Source organism: Ovis aries, chromosome 9 (assembly GCF_016772045.2).
Source record: "Ovis aries strain OAR_USU_Benz2616 breed Rambouillet chromosome 9, ARS-UI_Ramb_v3.0, whole genome shotgun sequence".
Taxonomy (NCBI): domain Eukaryota; kingdom Metazoa; phylum Chordata; class Mammalia; order Artiodactyla; family Bovidae; genus Ovis; species Ovis aries.
Window position 1 is genome coordinate 22175419 of NC_056062.1, and position 22554 is coordinate 22197972.

The 22554-nt window shown below is 48.1% G+C and overlaps 1 protein-coding gene across 1 annotated transcript in view; it reads left to right on the forward strand.

Moving 5' to 3' along the window:
- The first annotated feature begins 3587 nt into the window (after positions 1 to 3587).
- OC90 (otoconin 90) overlaps positions 3588 to 22554 on the forward strand; it is a 29273-nt gene continuing 10306 nt past the window's right edge. The window contains exons 1-9 of the mRNA XM_027973491.3: positions 3588 to 3653; positions 8910 to 9002; positions 10966 to 11031; positions 12516 to 12572; positions 14954 to 15128; positions 17405 to 17517; positions 19651 to 19779; positions 19931 to 19972; positions 21294 to 21344. Coding sequence (XP_027829292.2) covers positions 8957 to 9002; positions 10966 to 11031; positions 12516 to 12572; positions 14954 to 15128; positions 17405 to 17517; positions 19651 to 19779; positions 19931 to 19972; positions 21294 to 21344 — 679 coding nt within the window. The 5' untranslated portion in view covers positions 3588 to 3653; positions 8910 to 8956. The remainder of the gene's footprint in view (positions 3654 to 8909; positions 9003 to 10965; positions 11032 to 12515; positions 12573 to 14953; positions 15129 to 17404; positions 17518 to 19650; positions 19780 to 19930; positions 19973 to 21293; positions 21345 to 22554) is intronic.

Genomic DNA, 22554 nt, shown 5'->3' on the forward strand with positions numbered 1-22554 from the left:
CTCCAATATTCTTGCCTGAAGAATCCCGTGGACAGAGGAGCCTGGTGGGCTACAGTCCATGGGGTTGCAGAGCCGGACAGGACCAAGCAACTAACAACAGAAACAACAAGGAGGCGGGGAGAGGGGTGTGTGTGCACGCGGCTTAGTCCACCAACTTCTGAACAGGTGCCTTCTGCAGGGGGCTCATGTGAGTGAAGAAACTGGGTGCTATATTAATCTTTAAGCTCCCATTCAGTTCAGTTCAGTCGCTCAGTCGTGAGCAACTCTTTGCAATCCCAGGAACTGCAGCACATCAGGCTTCCCTGTCCTTCATCAGCTCCTGGAGCTTGCTCAAACTCATGTCCATCGAGTCGGTGATGCCATCCAACCATCTCATCCTCTGTCGTCCCCTTTTCCTCCCACCTTCAATCTTTCCCAGCATCAGGGTCTTTTCCAATGAGTCAGCTCTTCACATCAGATGGCCAAAGTATTGGAGTTTCAGCTTCAACATCAGTCCTTCCAATGAATATTCGGAACTGATTTCCTTTAGGATGGACTGCTTGGATGTCCTTGCAGTCCAAGGGACTCTCGAGAGTCTTCTTCAACACCACAGTTCAAAAGCATCAATTCTTCAGTGCTCAGCTTTCTTTATAGTCCAACTCTCACATCCATACATGACCACTGGAAAAACCATAGCCTTGGCTAGACGGACCTTCGTTTGCAAAGTAATATCTCTGTTTTTTAATATGCTGTCTAGGTTGGTCATAGCTTTTCCTCCAAAGAGCAAGCATCTTTTAATTTCATGGCTGCAGTCACCATCTGCAGTGATTTTGGAGCCCTAAAATATAAAGTCTGTCTCTGTTTCCAGTGTTTCCCCATCTATTTGCCATGAAGTGATGGGACCAGATGCCATGATCTTAATTTTCTGAATGTTGAGTCTTAAGCCAACTTTTTCACTCTCCTCTTTCACTTTCATCAAGAGGCTCTTTAGTTCTTCTTCAGTTTCTGCCATAAGGATGGTGTCATCTGTATACCTGAGGTTATTGATATTTCTCCCATCAATCTTATTTCCAGCTAGTGTTTCATCCAGCCTGGCATTTAGCATGATGTACTCTGCATGTAAGTTAAATAAGCAGAGTGGCAATATACAGCCTTGACGTACTCTTTTTCCCGATTTGGAACCAGTCTGTTGTTCTATGTCCAGCTCTAACTGTTGCTTCTTGAACTACACACGGATTTCTCAGGAGGCAGGTCAGGTTGTCTGGTATTCCCATCTCTTGAAGAATTTTCCACAGTTTGTTGTGATCTACAAAGCTGAGCACCAAAGAATTGATGCTTTTGAACTGTGGTGTTGGAGAAGACTCTTGAGAATCCCTTAGACTGCAAGGAGATCCAACCAGTCCATTCATTCTAAAGGAGATCAGCCCTGGGATTTCTTTGGAAAGAATGATGCTAAAGTTGAAACTTCAGTACTTTGGCCACCTCGTGCGAAGAGTTGACTTATTGGAAAAGACTCTGATGCTGGGAGGGATTGGGGGCAGGAGGAAAAGGGGACAACAGAGGATGAGATGGCTGGATGGCATCACCGACTCAATGGACGTGAGTTTGAGTGAACTCTGGGAGTTGGTGATGAACAGGGAAGCCTGGCGTGCTGCGATTCATGGGGTCGCAAAGAGTCGGACACGACTGAGCTACTGAACTGACTGGCACAGTCAAAGGCTTCAGTGTAATCGATAAAGCAGAAGTAGATGTTTTTCTGGAACTCTCTTGCTTTTTCAATGATCCAGCAGATGTTGGCAATTTGATCTCTGCTTCCTCCTCCTTTTCTAAATCCAGCTTGAACATCTGGAAGTTCACGGTTCACATACTGCTGAAGCCTGGCTTGGAGAATTTTGAGCATTACGTTGCTAGCATGTGAGGTGAGTGCAGTTGTGCGGTAGTTTGAACATTCTTTGGCATTGCCTTTCTTTCTTTTGTAAGCTCCCATCCGATAGCTTTTTCCCTCTTATGCTTGAGTTATTGTGAAAACTTTGCTTTTCACCCTTTTCCATCAACAGAGAAGGGAAAGGCCACGGATCCAGGGAAATTGTAGGTCAGTGAACCTTAATCGGGGTGATTTGGACCCACAGGGAGGTTTGTTTGGCAATGTCTAGAGACATTTTTGTCTGTCACAACTTGGGGAGGGGGACTGCTACTGGTTTCTCATAGGCAGAGGCCCAGGGATGCAAGTAAATCACCCTATGATGTACAGGACACCCACACAACAGAAAATCATTTGATCCAAAATATCCATAGCGCTAAGACTGAGATACCCTGTTATTGGCTACGGGAAGAACACGAGCTTCTCAAATCCCAAGAAATGTCCAGAACAACACACCTATGCTGACTGTCATTATGCCTTGGCCCTAAGCAGCGGTTATACTCTGGAGATGCTGAAAAGATGAATTTTTGCCACAGTGACCCAACGACTCCCATCGTTTTATTAGAAAGGAGTGTCTTCTGTGCTAGTAAGAAAGGATGGGCACCATGTAGCTTCATTCCTCTGTGCACGTGAGACACTGAGCAAATAATTAACAATCTATAAAGAAAAGCTTCAGTGCACAAGGACAACTGCTTATGTGAAGAAACCCTTCAGTGGGTTTTGTAAAGGCTCAGTTCTTCCCAGATTTGACTGTTGGATGGGCCCTGGTTCTCCAGGAGGCAGTGATGGAGGGAACAGCTCACAGAGTTCGCAGCCGGGCTCACCTGGACACCAAGAATGATCCCATCGTACTTGAACTCAGACTAATGCATTCACTGTTCATCTCATCTGCAAAACGGAGCTAGTGCTGCATCCCACTGCTACTGGGATGAAAAAGACAAAATCCCTGAGAAATACTTGCAGTATGTAACAGGCATTCAGTAAATGTTATTGTTCCTTGTTAAATATGGAAAGGAAACGATTCCCAATGGGGCTGTGAAGGAAAGAGAAGGAACTAGGATGCCATCCACTCACTGTACCTGGCTCACCTCATCCTCATGGTCCTGGTAGGATTACTCCCCATGGATACAGAACCAAGGCTGAGCAGTAACAAGCTCCATGCCCCACTTGGAATGAATAAGCAGAGCGGGCAGGGAACCTAGGATGTCTGATTACGAAGCCTCATCTTGCCCTACCCTACCTCTTGCGCAGAAAACCCCTAGAGGTATCAAATTCCCAGGCCCGAGGCCAGAAACATAGAAGAAGAATCACCCCCAGAGATCCTCTCACTGGGAAATTAACTAGAGCAGACAAAGCCGGCCCTTCTCCTGAAGGAGGGCCCGTGTGAGTTTCATCAGAGCTCTCCTGATGACCCCAAGACATAATCTCTGGGCCTCCAAGCCTTTGAGGTGAGCTGGGGGGCGTGGAACAGGGGAGCCATTGTTCTCTAATTAGAGCCTGGGTCTCCTCTGAGGTTCAGGGTGGGCCCCTTAATATGGAGCCTCCATCTGCTCTAAGCCAGAGCATTATAATTCCTCCTCCCCCACAGAGGCAGCCCGCCTGCCAGGTTCATGAAAGGCTGTCCTCTTGATGTGAGGAGGGGGAGGAGGGTCGCATGACAAAGGGTCTTTCCCTGGGGTATAAAGGACTCAGTCCCCATCCTGTTCAAAGCCAGGCGTCATTCATTCAACGGCTTTCCAGTGGGACCTTCACGGTAGGCAGCCCCTTCTCCTGATGGTGTAGTGGAGGGGGAGAGGGAGGCAGGGAGGGACGGGGGGAGAGGGTTAGGGATGGAAGAAGACAGGGAAGGATGTAGGGAGGGAGGAGGGTGAGGATGGAGGAAGAGAGGGAGGAGGGAGATGCTTTCAAGGGATATCTGAGACCTGAGACCTGGATGCTACTCCAAGATGTAGGCAGCAACTCCAAGGCATCCTGAACCCTTGTACAAAGAGATGCGATGCCAGAGAACAACATCTGGTGAATTCACCTGGGGGAAAAAAATCCAGCACAACACATCGGTGAGAGTCCAACACATCTGTGTGGGCCATTGTCCCTCCCGAGGGCAGCTGATGTGGAAATAAAATAAGAGTTAATCCTAGGCCAGCCTTACTGAGCACCCAGTTAGTGGCCAGGAATGTCCCTACTTGACCAGGATGACTTCATTCAGGCCTAACCACGTCCTGAGGAAGATGTACTGGCCAGGAAGATGAGCACAGGCCGCTTCAGTGTCCCGCTCAGGGCACTCACGAAGCGAGAGGCAGAGCTGGAAGCCCCACCTGCCAGCTCCATCCCAGGTCTGTCCGGCTAGAAAGGCTTTGCTCTTAGACACATCCTAGAGGGGGTGGCATCAGTCTGCAGGGGACATTTTGGTGAGTCTGGCCGCCAGTGCATGCAGACCAATAGTCCCACAAGACAGTACTGCCCTGGGGTCACTGACAGCCCCAGAGGCTTTCTTGGGCAAAGTAAGAAAAGGCAGTTTGCCTCCAGGTGAACTCAGTCCACCCCCAAGGTCACCTGCCTCTGCCAGCCGAAGGAGGCTGGATTCCAGCAGGCGGATGCTGGATTTTTGCAGCGGCTCTGAGCTGTACCCCCCAACCAGATTCTAATGTGCGTGTCCCCTGCCCCCACATTTCAAGCCCCCTCCCCGTTGCTCAGGGCTGAGCACGTGCCATCACCTCTGGGCACACCACGGTTTTCCTTTTCTTGGCCCCCAGTTGGGGGCCGTCAGCTGCAGCATCACACCACACTCTGGCAAGTAGCTGCCACTCTGGGGGCCTCCCAAGTTAGTACTGTCAAAAACTTCAACAGTTATACAGTGAACAAAATGACGAGGCTGCTTATTTGGAATTTAATGACCAGCATCACAGTTTAGGGGAAAACACCTGGACCAAAGACTTAAGTTGGACTGGCTGGCCTCAGTTTGATTCTTGCCTCTGGTGCTGCCCTGGTGTCCCTGCAGGGGTGCCTTTTGGCAAAGGCAGCCTTGGCATGTTCCCAGGCCTCTCTGAGCCTTGGTTCCCCACCTAGAAAGTTCTAGCATTGGAATTGTTTTAGCTGTCTGGAAATCTGACTTCCAAAGGCATGAGAGATGGATGGTTGACTTACACATATTCTGCATGTCATGTTCTTAGGACTAAGTTTGAATGATAATACAGAGTGGTCAGGGCTGCCAAATACTGCTGTATGCGTCGTGCACTGTGCAAAGGTGTTGTGTGCGCCGATGGGGCAAGTAGAGGCTGAAAGGCAGCCAGGGCGCAACTCCCAAGCTTTCCCTCTGCAGCTTAGTGCTGATGGAGACCCAACACGAAGAATGACCCAGTCGGTGAAAGGTAGCGTGTAAAGGAATGAGGTGCTGGGGTTTATAACTTTGTTTTCAATTGTAGTAAAATATACGTAACATATAATTTATCATTTAAACCATTTTTAAGTTCATTCACATTGTTGTGCTAGCATTACTTCCATCACCTCCAGAATTTTCACCTTCCCCAATGGAAACTCTGTCCCATTAAACACCAACACCCTGCAGCCCCAGCCATAACCTACTTTAAAAAATCTTAGAGCTGAGTCATGGTTACGTCTGTAATAAGGTCATTTCTGTTCATATGCAGTCTAATAAAATATATGCTTGAAAATCCAATAAATATAGCTGCAGTTCCAATAAACCTCACCCTCGCCTGTTCTCTGACTGTCAGGACTACTCAGGAGACTATCTCCCTGAAATGAGCTTCACAAGAGGGAAAAAACAACATCCATGGTGCTAAGCGGACCCCCTCCTGCATTTCACCAGACAGGGGTTTCTACTCCAACAGGGAATTGGAACCTTCATTGCAATAGCTATTTCTTGAGCCTTTACTGGTGCTGGACGCCATCGTTGTAATTACTGATGATTTGGGGCCATTTCTCTCCATCAGGCACTTATAAGTGTCGGGCATGGTCATGGATTAACTCATTCAGTCCCTACAACACCTCCTGAGTTATATTGTTAATATAATGAGCTCTGGAATCTGGGAAGTGAAGCATATTTTACCATAAACGGCCAGTCTCGAAGTCTCACCGATCTCATCTGTAAAAAGAAAGTTCAGACTAGATGATTCCACTTCCTCTTCTGAGCTCAAATCTTTGGCATCCTCTTGCTGGGTGATGATAACAATTAAAAATCAGACTCAGTAAGTGCCTGGTAGTGTGACATCAACACCCTCAGCCTCGGTCATGGGGGTATGACTTTGTGGGTCCCAGAAATGCTTTTAGCTGCCACCCACAGAGTTCCCAGGACATACCACTTTCTAGCAGAAGAGCCAGGGCAATCAGAGGGTCTGTCCAACCTTGAAAGTTAACCTGCCGTAAGAACTTAACTGGTTAAAAAAGATTATAAGCAGAGAATTGTGTCTGACAGATAAGAAGCAGAATATTAGAGAATGCGTCAGTTGAGTGTGAATCTCAAAAACCTCTCACCCTCTCCTTCTACATTCATTCAGCAAACATTTATCTTACAGCCAGCAGAGGCTGTGCTGGGGGTCCTGGAGCAAGTTCACAGAGTAGAGATCCTCTGGCCTACAAATGTCTTCTCCTCTGGGACACCTTCCCCAATACCAAGGCCTGCCCACAAGTAGGGTGGCCCACCACGGACCTAGGTACCTATGCCAGGCCACCAGGACACTGGGAAGCCTTTGCCTCTGGGAGAATAAATTGCAGAAAGTGTCCCTTCCTCCAGGCTGATGTAGCTCTGCAGAAGGCAAGCTTGGGAGTTGAGCCCTGGCTGCATTTCAACCCCTCCTTATCCCGTTGGCACACACAACTCCTTGGCACAGTGCACAATACGCACAACCGTATTTAGCAGCCCTGTGTGTGCCACTGGGGTAGCATGATCACTCTGTATTACCATTCAGACTTTGTCCTAAAAGCATGTTCTACAGACTTTAGGACTCTGTGGGAGAGGGCGAGGGTGGGATGATGTGAGAGAATAGCATTGAAACATGTATATTACCATACGTGAAAGAGATGACCAGTCCAAGTTCATGAAACAGGACACTCAAAGCTGAAGCACTGGAACAACCCTGAGGGGTGGGACGGGGAGGCGGTGGGAGGGGATTCAGGACGCGGGACACGTGTTTACCCGTGGCTGATTCATGTCAATGTATGGCAAAGACCAGCATGATATTTTAAAATTAGCCACCGATTAAAATAAATAAACACAAAACATATTCTAAAGCAGAATATGTATAAGTCACAATCCTTTGGGAGTTAGATTCCCAAGGAGCTAAAATCATCCTAAATCCCCCTGGCCTTTAAATTGTTCCTTCCCTGTTAAATAACAGTTGACCCACTTGAGTTGATAGGCAGTGAGTGACTACTGAAGTACATTTAGTGCTCAGATCACAGGGCAGCTAGAGCTGAAATGTGGCAGCTTCCTGAACCCACCCGTACTTTTTGCCAAGAAGTATTCAAATGACTCAGAAGCCAAAGGGAAGAAAGATGGAGCTGCTGCAGGAAAAGCACTGTTTGCTAAAGGGCAGTGCCACCGGGGGCGGATTTATCCTGCGATGCTGGTACGAAGGTTCAGAGTCATCCTGCTGAAAAATATCCCATGATATCACTTACACGTGGAATCTTAAAAGATTATATAAATGAACTTATTTGCAAAGCCAAAATAGACCCACAGACATGGAGAACAAACTTGTGGTTACCAAATGAGATTGGTGGGAGGAGATAGATTAGGAATTTGGGATTAACAGATACACACTACTATATATAAAATAGATAAACAAAAACCTACTGTATAGCACAGGGAACCATATCAATATCTTATAATAGCCTATAATGGAAAAGAATCTGAAAGTATATATATAGATTATAAATCACTGAGTCATTTTGCTGTACTCCCAAAACTAAAATAATATTGTAAACTACCTACACTTCAACTTAAAAATGGATTAAAAAGTTAAAAAAAAAGAATACTGCTGAGAATGCTGCTGGACACACACATAGGTTCCTCAAAACTCAGTTTACAAAAGTCAAACTATAGTGCTTGTTAAATTGCTGCCTTTCCCCAAAGTCCGTGAACCACTCACAGGTAAGGTGTGTTTGCTTCACTTTGCTCTCCTGCATCCTTGCTACGTGCCTGGCACACAACAAATGACCATCAATTTAGTGATAAATAAATGAGAGCACAACTATGTCCTCAAAGGAGTGCCCGGTGACGTTTCCATTTTACAGATGGATAAACTGAGTTTCAAAGAGGGAATGTGATCTCTTTACTTCATACTCTTACGGACCAGGGTGCTTCGCCTTCCCCAGTCAATAAAAATTGAATACAGGCTAAACAAGGAATTCAGGCACGGCTTTGTTGGGGGCTCTGAGGTAGCAGGCGAGAGCAAAAACAAGCAACAGTTTCCCTTGCTTGCTGGCTCCAGGAGGGGTGAGTGAATTTGCTCCTTATATGGGGGGTGAGGATAGACGTATGTCCAGGGGTCGGGCCAAAGAGGTGGCTTAGGTGGTTTGCCTCCCCTTTGGGTGGTGTGTGTGTGTGTGTGTGTGTGTGTGTGTGTGTGTGTGTGTGTGTGGTGAGCATGCCCAGTATCCTGTTTTTGCTCCCGACACACTGTTTTTATACTCCAGGCTCTTCAAAACTGGCAGCTGGGGTTTTTGGTCTCTTTCTGTCTTTTGGGTCCAGCATTTGCTCCAACTGAGCATGCACACAGTTATTTTTAGTTTCTTACAGTGTCTTTGTACTAATATTTAGTTGTTCGAGGAGAGGTGTGTCCAGGTGCGAGCATTGCAGCATTGCAGGAAAGAGTCCATGGTCCCGCCGGTCTCATTACTGTTAGTTAAGCCGCTTGCAAGCCTGGGACAGGATCACTTTCGGGCCTTTCTCCTTTTCCTGCACTGCATTTTAGGACAAACAGGTCCTGTGGGGTCTCGTGTCCTGGTTTCTGAAAGCATACTCACCATGCTCTGCTGACTTCTTTCCCAGGACACTGTGCCAGTTGATGCCAAGGTCCCTCCCTTTGCTCTGTTGCCATGATTGTGCTTCTCCTCCTAGGAATGCTGATGGCCCCACACTGCGGTAAGTACTAGTATTTGACTGTATTTCTGGCTTTGTATATATTTACTATGAACACTGGGGTTTCCCAGATGGTGCTAGTGGTAAAGAATCCACCTGTCGGTGCTCAGGGCTGGTGCCCTGGGATGACCCTGGGGAATGGGATGGGGAGGAAGGTGGGAGGGAGGTTCTGGATGGGAACACATGTGTGCCCGTGGCTGATTCATGTCGATGCTTGGCAAAAACCACTACAATATTGTAAAGTAATTAGCCTCAAAAAAAAAAAAAAAAAAAAAGAATCCACCTGTCATGCAAGAGACGCAAAGAGACTTGTGTTCCATCCTTGGGTCGGAAATATCCCCTGGAGAAGAAAATGGCAACTCATTCCGGTATTCTGGTCTGGAAAATCCCATGGGCAGAGGAGCCAGCTGGTCTACAGTCCATGGGGTTGCAAAGAGTGGGACACGACTGAACGTGCGCACACACACACATGAACCCTGGGCCGTCTTGCCAAATTCCATTTGTTTTACTTATTAGTATTTTTATCTTCTTGCCAGGTGAGTGATGGAAAGCAAACATTAGTGATAAGCTTGAGGGTTAATCCACATTTTGAGCATGGATGTGGGGGATGGGGGTTGAGGTGGGCACCAAGGAGAGCAAAGGGCAAGGGGACCAGTGAGCGAAGGCCTCTCCACCCAACAGTGCATCTCCCCCCCTGCAGACAGCAAAGCCGCTGTCCTTTGCTTTGCTGATTCCCTTGGAGTGTGATGGCCTCTTTGACCCGCAGTCGCTGCCTTGCCCCTTCAAACTAGATTGACTGGTTTGATCTCCTAGCAGCCCAAGGGACTCTCAAGAGTATGTTCAAACCCTAAAGCCATCTAAGTAAACTCCTTGCTATGAAGAACCTAGACAGTGTATCAAAAAGCAGAGATATCACTTTGCCAACAATGGTCCATATAGTCAAAACTATGGTTTTTCCAGTAGTCAAGTACAGATGTGAGAGTTGGACCATAAAGAAGGTTGAGCACTGAATAATTTCTGCTTTTGAATTGTGGTGCTAGAGAAGACTCTTGAGAGTCCCTTGGACAGCAAGGAGATCAAACCTGTCAAATCTAAAGGAAATCAACCTTGAATATTCATTGGAAGGACTGATGCTGACGCTGAAGCTTCAGTACTTTGGCCATCCGATGGGAAGAACTGACTCATTGGAAAAGACCCTGATGCTGGGAAAGATTGAAGGCAGGAGGAGAAGGGGACGACAGAGGAGAAGATGGCTGGATAGCATCATCAACTCAATGGACATAAATCTGAGCAAACTCGGAAGATAGTGAAGGACAGAGGAGCCTGGGGTGCTGCAGTCCATGAGGTCACAAGGAATCGGACACAACTTAGTGACTGATCAGCAACAGAGGTCTTCCACCCTATCATCACCTTCTCCCCAAGCAACGTTCCTCAAAGCGCAGTTTCTAGACCTGCAGCTTTCAAACCAGCTGAGGAGCTTATTAAAAATATCTACTTCTGATATTTACACTGGAGTAAGACTGCGGGATCAGACCTGAGTGAGGGCACAAGGACCATAGTTTTTACTGAGCTTGCATCCCAGGTGAGAGTGATGCTGGTAGCCTGTCCTCAATTATAAACTACTTGGCGTTTGGGGTCTTTCCTGTATCTGTTTTTATTTCCACCAATCCTTCATCTCAAGAAACTCCAAACAAACATGCCATGTAAGTTAAAATTGTATGCTTCGTATGAAACAACAGCTTCAAGATAAGTCTCAAAATCACCATCCCAAACCAGAAGACTACTCCCTTAAGACCAACCAGTATAAAACACTGGGCCCTCCTGGTCACTCCAGGCACTAGAAAAACAGGTGTAGAATTCAACTTGCCTGCATCCTTATTGCTCTCCCTGCTGCCGCCTCCCAGCCCTCCCCAGCATGTGGGGGTGCCTGTGTTTGTACTAACCTTGTTCTTCTCCTCGTTTATAGGGGGCCACCCTCTTGACACCCCACACCTTCCACATGAGCTGCCTCTGGGACTCTCAGAAAATATCAGTAAGGATCCTTTGCTCTTTTCTTAGGAGACCTAGCTGGGTAGCAAGCTGTCTAGGATATTGGCAGAGAGACTGATCCCTTCTGAATATACCCTAAGTTGCTTAGTGCTATGGCATTTGACGGTACAGTGATTTGAGTAAGACTGCAAAGCATCTCCCTCACAGTTAATTCTGGTGTCTGATGCACCATAGGGCTCTCCTTTGAGACAAAGCACTAAAAACTCTTATTGAAAGACACGGGTCAGCTGGAAGGGGCAACCAGGTAAAGGAAGGAAATGGGCGAATCAATCAGGGTTACACAGTAATTGTCTTGAAAGAGCAAAAAGGGCTCAGGTTATCAGAAAAGGGGATCTGTAGTTGTTCCTTGGAGAAGGGAGGGTTTTCCTGGTGCTGGATTGTAAAGAGTTCTCAGGTGGGTTCTTATACAGCCATTGTTGAAGAAGAGAGTACATAGTGAACTAGCTGGTGAGGTTTACCCTGAACTAAGGGTTCGTTTCTGACCTTTCAGAGAGATAAGTGGAGTCAACCAAATTATTTATACATGAACCCATGCAGCTAAGTGACCAGTCCCATCCAGACACATGTTCGTGGCCTCTCTCCCATGGCACAACCCTCATGGGAAGTGCAATGCCCAGGAGGAGGTCTTCTTCAGGTAGATGTTTAGACTCACAAGCCACACTTGGCTTTTAGAAGGATCAAAGTCAGGAAGCACAGTGTGCTAGCAGGCCATGCCAGCCACTCTTCTTTAACAGGAGAAGCCCTGGCGTCGATCTACACGGCAGGCCAGGAGATCCTAAGTAACAGCTCAGACCAAGGGGCTCACCTGGAGCAGCCCCAGACCTGCTTTAACCTCGAAGCTGCATTCTCCATAGAAGTCAGTATACCTAGTAACCAGCCCTAAGTATAATTTCTAAAATGCCCAGAAGGGACGATGCCCAATTCAAAAGTCGTCACAGTGATGGAGACCCAAAATGATGACTTCCTGCCAGGTGTTTGTAGTTCAGCCATAGTTTCTACCAGTGCAGACAGACCTCACCATCCAGGGGTCTTTTTCATTACTGAGTATTGTTGTGAAGGGCCGACTTGGAGTTGGAAGTCTTTTCCATCATTGGAAAGACCCTGATGCTGGGAAAGATTGGAGTCAGGAGGAGAGGGGACAACAGAGGATGAGGTGGTTGGATGGCATCACTGACTCAACAGACATGAATTTGAGAAACCTCCAGGAGATGGTGAAGGACAGGGAAGCCTGGCATGCTGCAATCCACAGGGTCACAGAGTCAGACACTACTGAGAGACTGAACGATAACAACACAGCTCAGGTTTTATCTTATCAGGTTTCCATGGCAACCTGTGTTACTAGAAAGTTAGCCCAAGGTCAAATCTATCCTAAGAGAAGGAGTTTTACTCACTCTTCCTGAAGAGGGTGGACAGGGAAAGGATAGGGGAGAACCCAACTCTAATGTAGTATCTCTTCCTTCCACTTAGATATGACTTTCTTCAATGGGATGTTTAAAAATGTGGAAGGTGTGGCCGAAATTTTTGGTGAGTTAAATCTGAATTTGCTTTTATCCCCTGGGTGTTAGGGCATGGGTGTGTGTGTGGGAAATCTAAGGAAATTAACAGGACTTGGGGGTCTGCCCTCTGAGCTCCCACGGCCTCCCCTGCAAGCTCCGAACAACATGATCAGATTCTGATGTGAATGGTAGCACCTTTTATCGTAGGGTGAGTCACCGAGGGACGAGGTGGTTTCGTTGTGCTTCATTCATCCTCACTGACCACAGCCTGGTCAGAAGGGGAATGGCATCCCTCTTTTCCAGGCAAAGGAGTTGAGGGAATTGCCCAGCCACACAACCAGAAGGGACAAGGTCTTCTCTGGGTCCAGAGCTTGGTCCTCTTACACCGGAGTAGTTTTATATTTCCTTCTCAACCAGTAACTATACATAAAGTTTGAGAAACATTCCTTGGATCAGTTCTATATCTATTATGTGACTACCAATTGCACGATGCTGCGGGTGCTGTGATGATTCCTAGCCTTAATAACTAAAAGTACCCAAAACAAGATTATTATATGATGGACACAAGCAAGGTGGCTCTGTGTTGCCTATTAGATTAGACTATGCTAGGTTTAAAAGTGCACTTAAAATGTATAAATGACTAAGTGCAGGTCTTGAATGAAAATGCATGTTTCCATAAACACACACACACATACACACGCACACATGTAAACCCTAGGTGGACTTTTCCTATCAACGTAGAACCTTTTATCATGTTTCTGATTAGACTGTGTGGAAACAAAACATGGGTAGGGAAGTTTGAATGAGGTAGGAAGAAACTAGCAGAGTGGTGAACAGTTAAGGTGGATGTGATCCTCACAACTTTGGATCTCCCCAAAAGAAAGCTGAGCACTGAAGAACTGATGCTTTTGAACTGTGGTGTTGGAGAAGATGCTTGAGAGTCCCTTGGACTGCAAGGAGATCCAAGCAGTCCATCCTAAAGGAAATCAGTTCCGAATATTCATTGGAAGGACTGATGTTGAAGCTGAAACTCCAATACTTTGGCCACCTGATGGGAAGAACTTACTCATTGGAAAAGACCCTGATGCTGGGAAAGATTGAAGACAGGAGGAGAAGGGGATGACAGAGGATGAGATGGTTGGATGGCATCACCAACTCAATGGACATGAGTTTGAGTAAGCTCCGGGAGTTGGTGATGGACAGGGAGGCCTGGCGTGCTGCAGTCCATGGAGTTGCAAAGAGTCGGACACGACTGAGCGACTGAACTGAACTGAAGCTCTTTTTGATCACCCTGTGCATTTAAATTGGTGCTACGGGATCATCTCATTAAGTATTTAATGATCCCCCAGGCAGAGAGAGTGAGCATGAGATGTAGAGTCATAAAGCTGATGACGTTTGCAAGAACATTTTGTTTGGGACAAGTCATCATCGCTGGTGGATACCTCAGGCGTATCTCTGACCTTTGGTTTTTTTACCTGTGAAAGGGAGGTGACAGAATAGGGTCTGTCTTTCAGAATGAACAAGACATTTATGGGATCATTGACCGTGAAAGCTTTTCATAGCATTACTCACTCCATCAATTTTAACTACTGCGCTATTTAAAGCATCTAACTGTTTTTGGCACATAACAGGTAACCCCAGATTATTAGTGTCTATACTCCTTTTTTTTTTCCCCCTTGGGCTGATTTATAGTTCTTTATTGCTATGACTGTATCATTTGGGATCCATTCAGGAAACTAGTAGGGACTTAAATAATAAAGACATTTAATGATCTCACATGAGCCGTCTGAAGGCACAAGGACTGATATAGTAGCTCAAAACAGGCATCTGAGACCCAGCAGGCTCGTTTTATCTTGCCCCACTGCTCCCTTGGACATAATAGTTTTTCAGCTTCAGATATGAGGCCTCATGGTTGCAAAGTGGTTACTGCAGTTCCAGCCCAGCATATCCTCACCACATTCAAGGAAGAAGAAAATTGTAGGTCAGAAAGGCCCTCTTCTATGTCTTTATGCTTTATTAGGAAAGGAATATTTCTCCAAAGCTTCTAACTGACTACCCCTGAAGTTTTTTGGGTCATACATGGTTTTCATGGTCAGCCCTAGACCAACCTTATCATAGAAGCTTGAGATTACCATGTTGAGCTGAGAATAATTATTAAACATCCCTAGGGGCTTCGGAAGGAGGCTTGCCTTCCTTGAGTACTTTTCAGTTTTGTTGGTAAGGCAGAAGGATGAATGGCTGTTGGGAGGCAACCAACAGGGACCGCAGCTTGTAAACCCACCACCCTTCAATTGTCTAGAAGTCCTGAGTATGCAGTGGGTGCTTAGTAGGTGAGGAGGTTCTATCCCCCTCAGAAGGGGGCTCCCTCCTCAACTCTGGCTCCTGGTGCACCCTGCTCCCCTCCCCCAGACTGCCTGGGCTCCCACTTCACCTGGCTGCAGGCCGTCTTCACCAACTTCCCTGCGCTGCTCCAGTTCGTGAATGGTATGAGGTGCGTGGCTGGGCTCTGCCCCCGGGACTTCGAGGACTACGGCTGTGCCTGCAGGTTTGAGATGGAAGGGCTGCCTGTGGACCAGTCTGACAGGTGAGCAAAACCAAAGGTGAGCTCATGGAGGCCCGGCTGAGCCTTGGGCAGAGCTCAGGTGCAGAAGGCTCCCTGGTCCGTGCTTCTGTGTGCAGGTGTATATGGGCGTGTGCAATATAATTTGAAATCTTAGACGCATTCAGCATTAGCAAGGATACGGCAAATAGCTACTGGTAGCAGGAGGGTCACTTAGGACAATGTGCTGATATCTGTTAGAGTTTGGGGCTTTCCTGATGGCTCAGTGGTAAAGAATCTGCCTGCAATGCAGGAGACTCAGGAAGCTTGAGTTGGATCCTTGGGTTGGGAAGATGCCCTAGAGCAGGAAATGGCAACTCATTCCAGTATTCTAGCCTGAAAACCCCAAGGACAGAAGAGCCTGGTGGGTTACAGTCCATGGGGTCACAAAGAGTCTGACACAACTGAGCGACTGAGGCTGCACGCATGTTAGAGTTTTAAGCAGATCACCTATAACCCAGTAACTCCCATTTTCTGTTCCTTAGGGACCTGACCTTGGGCAAATTATTTTACTTTCTTATGTTCCAGTTTATTTGTCTATTAAATGGAGGTAATAAAAACACGTACCTCATAGAGTTATTATTTAGGATCACACGACCAAATACAAGCTAATGTGATGGAAATCTGCCTGACTTACTGTTTTCAAGGGTATTAGTGATTGATAACAACAGCAACAAGATTAGTAGTGCTGCATTAGTAGTGATGATAGTAGTAGCAACAATATTAGTAGTAACAGCTGTCATAGTAGCTACAGTAGTATTAATAGTAATAGCAGCGATAGCAACAGAAGCAGTACTCGTACACCTGCGATGGTATTGGTGTTGGTAGTAGTAACAACAGTAGTAGAACAGTCGCTGTAGGAGCTGTAGTAATAAGAATAGTAGTAGCAATAGCTGCAGTACTAATAAAAGTGCTACTAGGGTTTAGGGGTTGGGTTAGTAATAGTAGGAGTAACAGTAGCAGTAGTAGAGGTAGCCGTAGTAGTTAAAGTAGAAAGAGAAGTAGCAGTAGTGGAAGTACCACCACTACTACTAGCAGTCATATTATAGCAGAAATCAGAGCCATGGAAACTGCAGCAGTGTGGAAGTGGGAAACTGAACCCACGTCTCACCTTTACTCTGGGACCATGTCCACACCTCACTGGTATTATGCATGCGTGCTAAGTCACTTCAGTCGTGTCCGACTCTTTGTGACCCTTTGGACCATAGCCCGCCAGGCTCCTCTGTCCATGGGATTCTCCAGGCCCAGGATTCGAACCTGTGTCTCTTATGTCTCCTGCACTAGCAGGTGGGTTCTTTTCCACTGGTGCCGCCTGGGAAGCCCCACTGGTGCTATATTTGCGCCCAAATCCAGGGTGATGGAGTGTGTGCCTTCATCTACACAGACTCCCAGAAGGTAGGAAAGGATTCCCATTGGTGTAAGCTGTTTCTGGACCAGAGGGCAGTCTTCCATCCCTGGGACCACAAGCCAGCTCACTGACATTCAGAAAGGGAGAAACTGATTCCATTTGGGGCATGGTGCCAGGACCATTTCTGGGAACGTGTTTTCCTTTCAGGTCGTCTCTTGCCACTTCTTTTAGTTATTAAAATACTGAGCAGACCTAGAAGTCAAAAAAATAAAGCAGCAATTCATCACTATGTGAATGATCAAGGCATTGATGACCGAAACTGGCAGAGCGGTGCATCACACCCAATTTCAGTGACTTTACACAGTGCAATTGATGGAGGTGGGAATTTCCAGACTTCTGGGAGACAGATTATTTCCACCTTGAACTTGCTCGTCAGAGCCCAAAAATAATTGCTGTAGTTTTATTGAGTGTTTACCGCATGGTAGGGTCTATATTGACATTCTATTGACCTTACCAGATTTTTATGTTAGGTAGTGTCAGAAACGGCAGCTTGCCCAAGGCCATCAGCTGCCTGTGTGTTTTTCCCTCTTTGCATCGGGCTCCACCGTCCTCCTGCTTGCTCTACAAGAGCCACCTGACTCAGTTGTTTGATGTCAGCCTCTCTCTGTGATCAATCTTGACCCTGGCAAGTTACAGAGCTCCGTGTGTCTCAGTTTTCAAGTATGTAAATGCTGACAGCAATAACATCACCTGCCGCATGGGTAACGCAATTCAAATCCAAATATGATGTGTGTGCGCACACACTGAGGACTGAAACAGGTCACTGCCAGGAACCGTCCGGAGACGCTGAATGATGGCGTGCTGCCTGCCCGTGTTCTAACCCACACTCTCATTCCGATCCTTCCTGCCGCAGCTGCTGCTTCCAGCATCGCAGGTGCTACGAGGAGGCCGCTGAGATGGACTGTCTGCAAGACCCTGCCAAGCTTAGCACAGATGTCAACTGCGTCAGCAAGAGTATCTCGTGTGGTGAGCGTCTCCAGGTGTCCCAGGAGACTGGGCTGAGAAATGACAGTTCAGAGACTCCAGGCCCGGGCTCCCAGGGTCCACCCTCCTCATCGTCACCACTGCCTGCATCTCTGTGGGCACTTGCAGCCCCGCCAGATCTGTGGCAACTGCACCTTGCCTGCAGTAGAGGGCCCACTGCATGCTTTCTGATTTGAAACAACAGTTGCTCAGCAGATTATCTGATTTACAATTCTATGCTTGTACCAACCCTGGAAGCTTGGGGAGGGCAAATAGTTTGCTACTTAGGCATTGTGTGATTTCGGGGAGGGAGTACCCTGACCTTCTACGTAACAACTCAGATCCTCAGAAGGGGGAGGACAGAACCTGCTTCAGAGATTTGTTATAAAAATTAAGTAATGCTTAAATGTAGAACGGTGTTACATTTAAATTTTTTAAACAGTGTTAAATGTCAAACAATATGGAGACTGGCATCTGTTGAGAATGCAATGATGGTGGAAGTGGAGGCAGACACCATGATGGATGAATAAGGCTGGGGTGCTTGTTTATAAGAATCAGACACTTGTATGTTCAAGTCTCAGCTCTCCACCTTACCTGCTGTGTGACTCCAGGGATTTTACTTCATGTCTCTGAACAATCCTGGCAGAAGAAGTGGAGTAGGCCAAAGCAGAGAGGGAAGAGGACCACAAGATGGGGTACTGCATTAGAGCCAGCCTTTTTGAGTGCCTGTTACATGTCGTGGATAGTATACACAGCAACTCTGGTTGTCCTAACAACTCTGTTAGATAGGGGTCGTCATCCCTAGTGTTCAGACAAGGACAGAAAGGCTCAGAGAAATTAAATAATAACTCTCCCAAAGTCACATAGCTGCCAAGTGGCAAAGCCAGAGTTTGAACCCAGGTTTGACTGGCCCCTCAGTCCAGGCAATGCCAACTGGCAGGTGTTTGGAGCGTCGGGAAGGTTGTAAATCACTAGGTGAGGAGCACAGTGAACCAGGGAACCATGGCTTGTTTGCTCACTCACCCAACACGCACACGCTGAGCGCCCCACCAAGTGCAAGGCAATCACCTACATGTCGGCGGTGCCCTGATCGGGGATTTCCTCTCGCTGTCAGACACTGACAATGTCAGAAAGGAACCATACGGTGCATTAGGAGGTGCTAAGATCTGGGGAGGAAAATTCATCCGAGGAGAGGCACAGAGAGACCTGGGGAGGGGGTTTAATAAGAAAGTCGGCTGAACCCTCCCTGTGAGCATGGCAGTTGCGTGAAGATCGAGAGGAGGGGGAAGCCGCCTGTGGCTTCTCAGGAGAAGAGCAGATGGAGGAAGCGGCCCGCGGCAGACCCGGGCTCCAGGGGCCTGGTGCGTCAGGAACGAGGGGGACAGCAGGTCAGAAGTGGGGTGACAAGGGAGGAGTGAAAGGAGGTGAGGTCTGAGAAGGAACAGGAGGTAGTGGTTTTTACTTTGAGTGAAGACGTTGATGGAGGATTCTGAACACACACAAAAAGGCGTGGTTTGACCTGAGCCCTAAAGACTGTTCTGGCCCCTCAATGGTGACAAGAGGCTGAGCAACAGGGGAGGAGGCGGGGGCCTAGTACGGCCTCTGCTGGAAGCCAGGCAGGACGGTGGGGGTGGATAGAAGGTGGGGGTGCGTTGTTGCTGTTGTTTAGGTGCTTGGTTGCACCTGACTCTTTGCCACCCGTGGACTGTAGCCCACCAGGCTCCTTTGCCCGTGGGATTCCCCAGGCAAGAATAGTGGAGTGGGGGTTGCCATTCCCTTCTCCAGGGGATCGTTCCAACCCGGGAATCGAACCTGCATCTCCTGCATTGGCACGTGTATTCTTTACCACTGAGCTGCCAGGAAAGCCCAGGGCTGCATGATCAGATTCAGACAGGTTGAAAGCAGAGCTGGTAGGGTGGCCTAGTGGATGGGGTGTGAGTGTGGGAGAAGAGTGCCTTTGGCTCCCAGGCTGGACCACACAGCGGAAGGGATGGAGCCGTCGTGGATGAGCTGAAGAAAACTGCAAGAGAAGCAGGGTGGTGGGGGGCAAGTCAGGAGTCAGTTTGAGCATTTGCATCACCCCTTGGGATTCCCAGTGAGCTCTTCCCATCTGCTCTGTCCTTGCTCTGTGTACAGAATCCAGGGACACCTGTGAGCACCTGCTGTGTACCTGCGATAAGGCTGCCATAGAGTGCTTGGCTCGGTCCAGTATCAACTCTTCCCTGAACCTTCTGGACACGTCCTTCTGTCTGGTTCAGCCTCCAGGTAGGAAGACCCAGGCCTGGCGTCATTGCTAGGGATGGTGATCTGGGGTGGGAGCTGGTCAGAGACCATCATCGCTGTGTTTCTTCAGATGCCCCAGTCCAGAGCCTTCTAACATCCCCAAAGCCACTTCTCCAATATGCTTTCTTTTCAGAGACAACCAGCAAGGAGGAGCTGCTGACAGTCCTGCCCAGAGGTAAGACCTCTTCGGGAAGCCACTCTTGCTTGGACCACAGGGCCTTGATTACAGATGGGAGTGGATGGATTAGGGTTAGGTTGAGGAGCTGGAGTGACCGGTGGCACTGAAGGCGTGTCCACTTCCCCCAGCTAGAGACACCATTGAAGTGTGAAGTGGAGTTGTTCAGTTGGGCCCAACTCTTTGCAACTCCATAGACTGTAGCCTACCAGCCTCCTCCATCCATGGGATTTTCCAGGCAAGAGTACTGAAGTGGGTTGCCATTTCCTTCTGATAAATTCAGTCCATAGCCAGCATCAAATGGCCCTTGCTAGGTAGGCAGGTGTGAATTTAATCCTGTTATGATGAAGACCCCGGGTTCTTCCTCTCTGTCTATATCTGTGAGCAGGACATGGTTCAGCGCTCAGACAGGGCAAGGCCCTTCCGGCCGGGTGACCTCTTGGTGGCTGAGGCCTCTTGGGGACAGACTGGCTGCCTCCCCCGTCTGCCCCCCAGAACCTGCGGCCCAAGGAGCCACCTGGGCCCAGGTGGGGACTCCCTGAAGAGGAGGTTGTTTTCTTTATGTCACTTTTCAGGACAGGGTGGGCTCTTCATAACTGTCTACTGAACAAAGTAAGGGATGGTTCTAAGTCTAAAACATGCGTCTTATGAAAAAAAGTGAGAGTTAAGTTTATGCGCATTATTCCTTGTCTGCCAAATTCCCCACAATCTCTCAGTCCCAACCTCGTGGGTACCAGAGGATGGAAGTTCAGGTGCACCTTGGCTGAGCATCCTTCCTTTCCTGGGGCTGCAGTCTCTTTCTCAGAACTAGTCCTGGCGTGTTTGCTAAAAAGAAAGTTGGTGTGACTGTGTGTGCCGTGGATGTGGGTGTGTCCGTGCCTATATGTGTGTGGATTTGTGTATGAGCATGTGTAGGTGTGCGTGTGTGGACGTGTGTGGGGGTTGTGTGTGCATGTGGTGTCTCTATGGACCTTCTGAGCGCAGCACTCTTTTCTCTCTGGCATCCCGTGTGAACAGCAGTCTTCTCGGGTGGGGACCACAGTCCATAGCCACAAGCCTTCAGGGTTTGCAGCCCTTTGGTTGCAACAGCCTGTGGCTGATGGTGTCACTTTCCCCACAAGAACCAGCACTGACTGGAGCCCCTCCTGAGCGGGGGCCCTGCTGGGCACCCCTAGGTCCTGGGCTAGGGTGCAAGAGGCAGGACGAGCAGCCCCTTTGGGAACATCTTTGCCAGCCCCATCCCTCCTCCCTTGCCCAGCCTGTCCTTGGGGATCCTTGGCGCTTTCATCACCCATTGCTCCCGGGGTCTCTCTTTCTCCAGTGGTTCCTGTCGAGCCCACGGACTCCAGCCTCATGGCCATCTCGGGAGAAGGTGAGCACAGGGGACCGGTGGGGACCCCAAATACCCGTGTTTTGATGGTGCCATCTGCTTGCTTGCTGAGATTGGCTACCTAAAATTCCCCCAACCTGAGCTTGCACTGGAACCACCTCAGGAACATTCCAGAGTCCCCCTACTTCCTTTTGACCCACAGATCTCTTTTCTACTTGCTCAGCTTTCTCCCACAACTCCTAGTCCCATCTCAGGAGAATTACCAGTTAAAACACAGGACCCACACCCTCGACCATCTGACCTTGAACTTCAGATGAACAATGAATGCTGTGTTCATATAAGTGTGTCCCAGAATTTGCATGAGCCCTACTTCTACTAAAAAGATATTGTTCATGGGAAAACCAAATGTAACTGGGCTTCCTGGCTTTTTATTTGCTAAATCTGGCAGCTCATCACCGCGGGGAGATCCCACTGCACACCCACTGCCTACAGTTTTGCATCTTGTTCTCTTTTGCTGCTGCTTCTGCAAGGTTAGAAGCAGAGGCTCATGGGCTCATCCTCCGTGTCCAAGATCATGTCATCCCCAACCGCTCCCAGATAGCCTGTGCCTTGGAGTCCTGGTCCTGAGAATAGAGGAAAGGGCACCAACACCAAAGCTCCACCATACACCCTGCCCCCAAGAGGCCGCCACGCCCAGCATGACTGGCAGTGGCCACGTCCCTTTGAAACTGAGGATAATGGAACTTTCTTGGCTGTCTTGTGTTTAAGACTCCAAGGTCCCAATGCACGGGTTCGATCCTTGGTTGAGGAACTAAGGTCTTGCATTATTGCACAGCAGGGCCAAAAGCAAACAAAAAAAGAAGAAATAAAAAAAGTGAGCATAAGCTACGGGTTTCCTGGCCCCACCAGACAATCACAGAATAACCCCCAATTCATACATTTTCCACTTTCTTCAACCAGAATTCTTATTCCCCTGTGACATGACCCTGGGATAGACTCAAAGTAAATAAGGTTCCTCAAGGAGTCTGGAGTCTAAGTAGAGGAAGAGAGTGGATGCACTCACATCTTTGCCCCCCAACACACACTCAACACCTTCGCACCCATGACCTCAGCAGTGTCCACAAATGCCCTCTGAGGAGGAAGCCTTAATGTGGGCTCAAAAATCAATCACATGAGTTTGTGAGGGTTTGCAGCTGTTCTCACCATTATGGGGTGAAATTATGTTTTGGAGTCAGGCAGATTTGGGATGGAT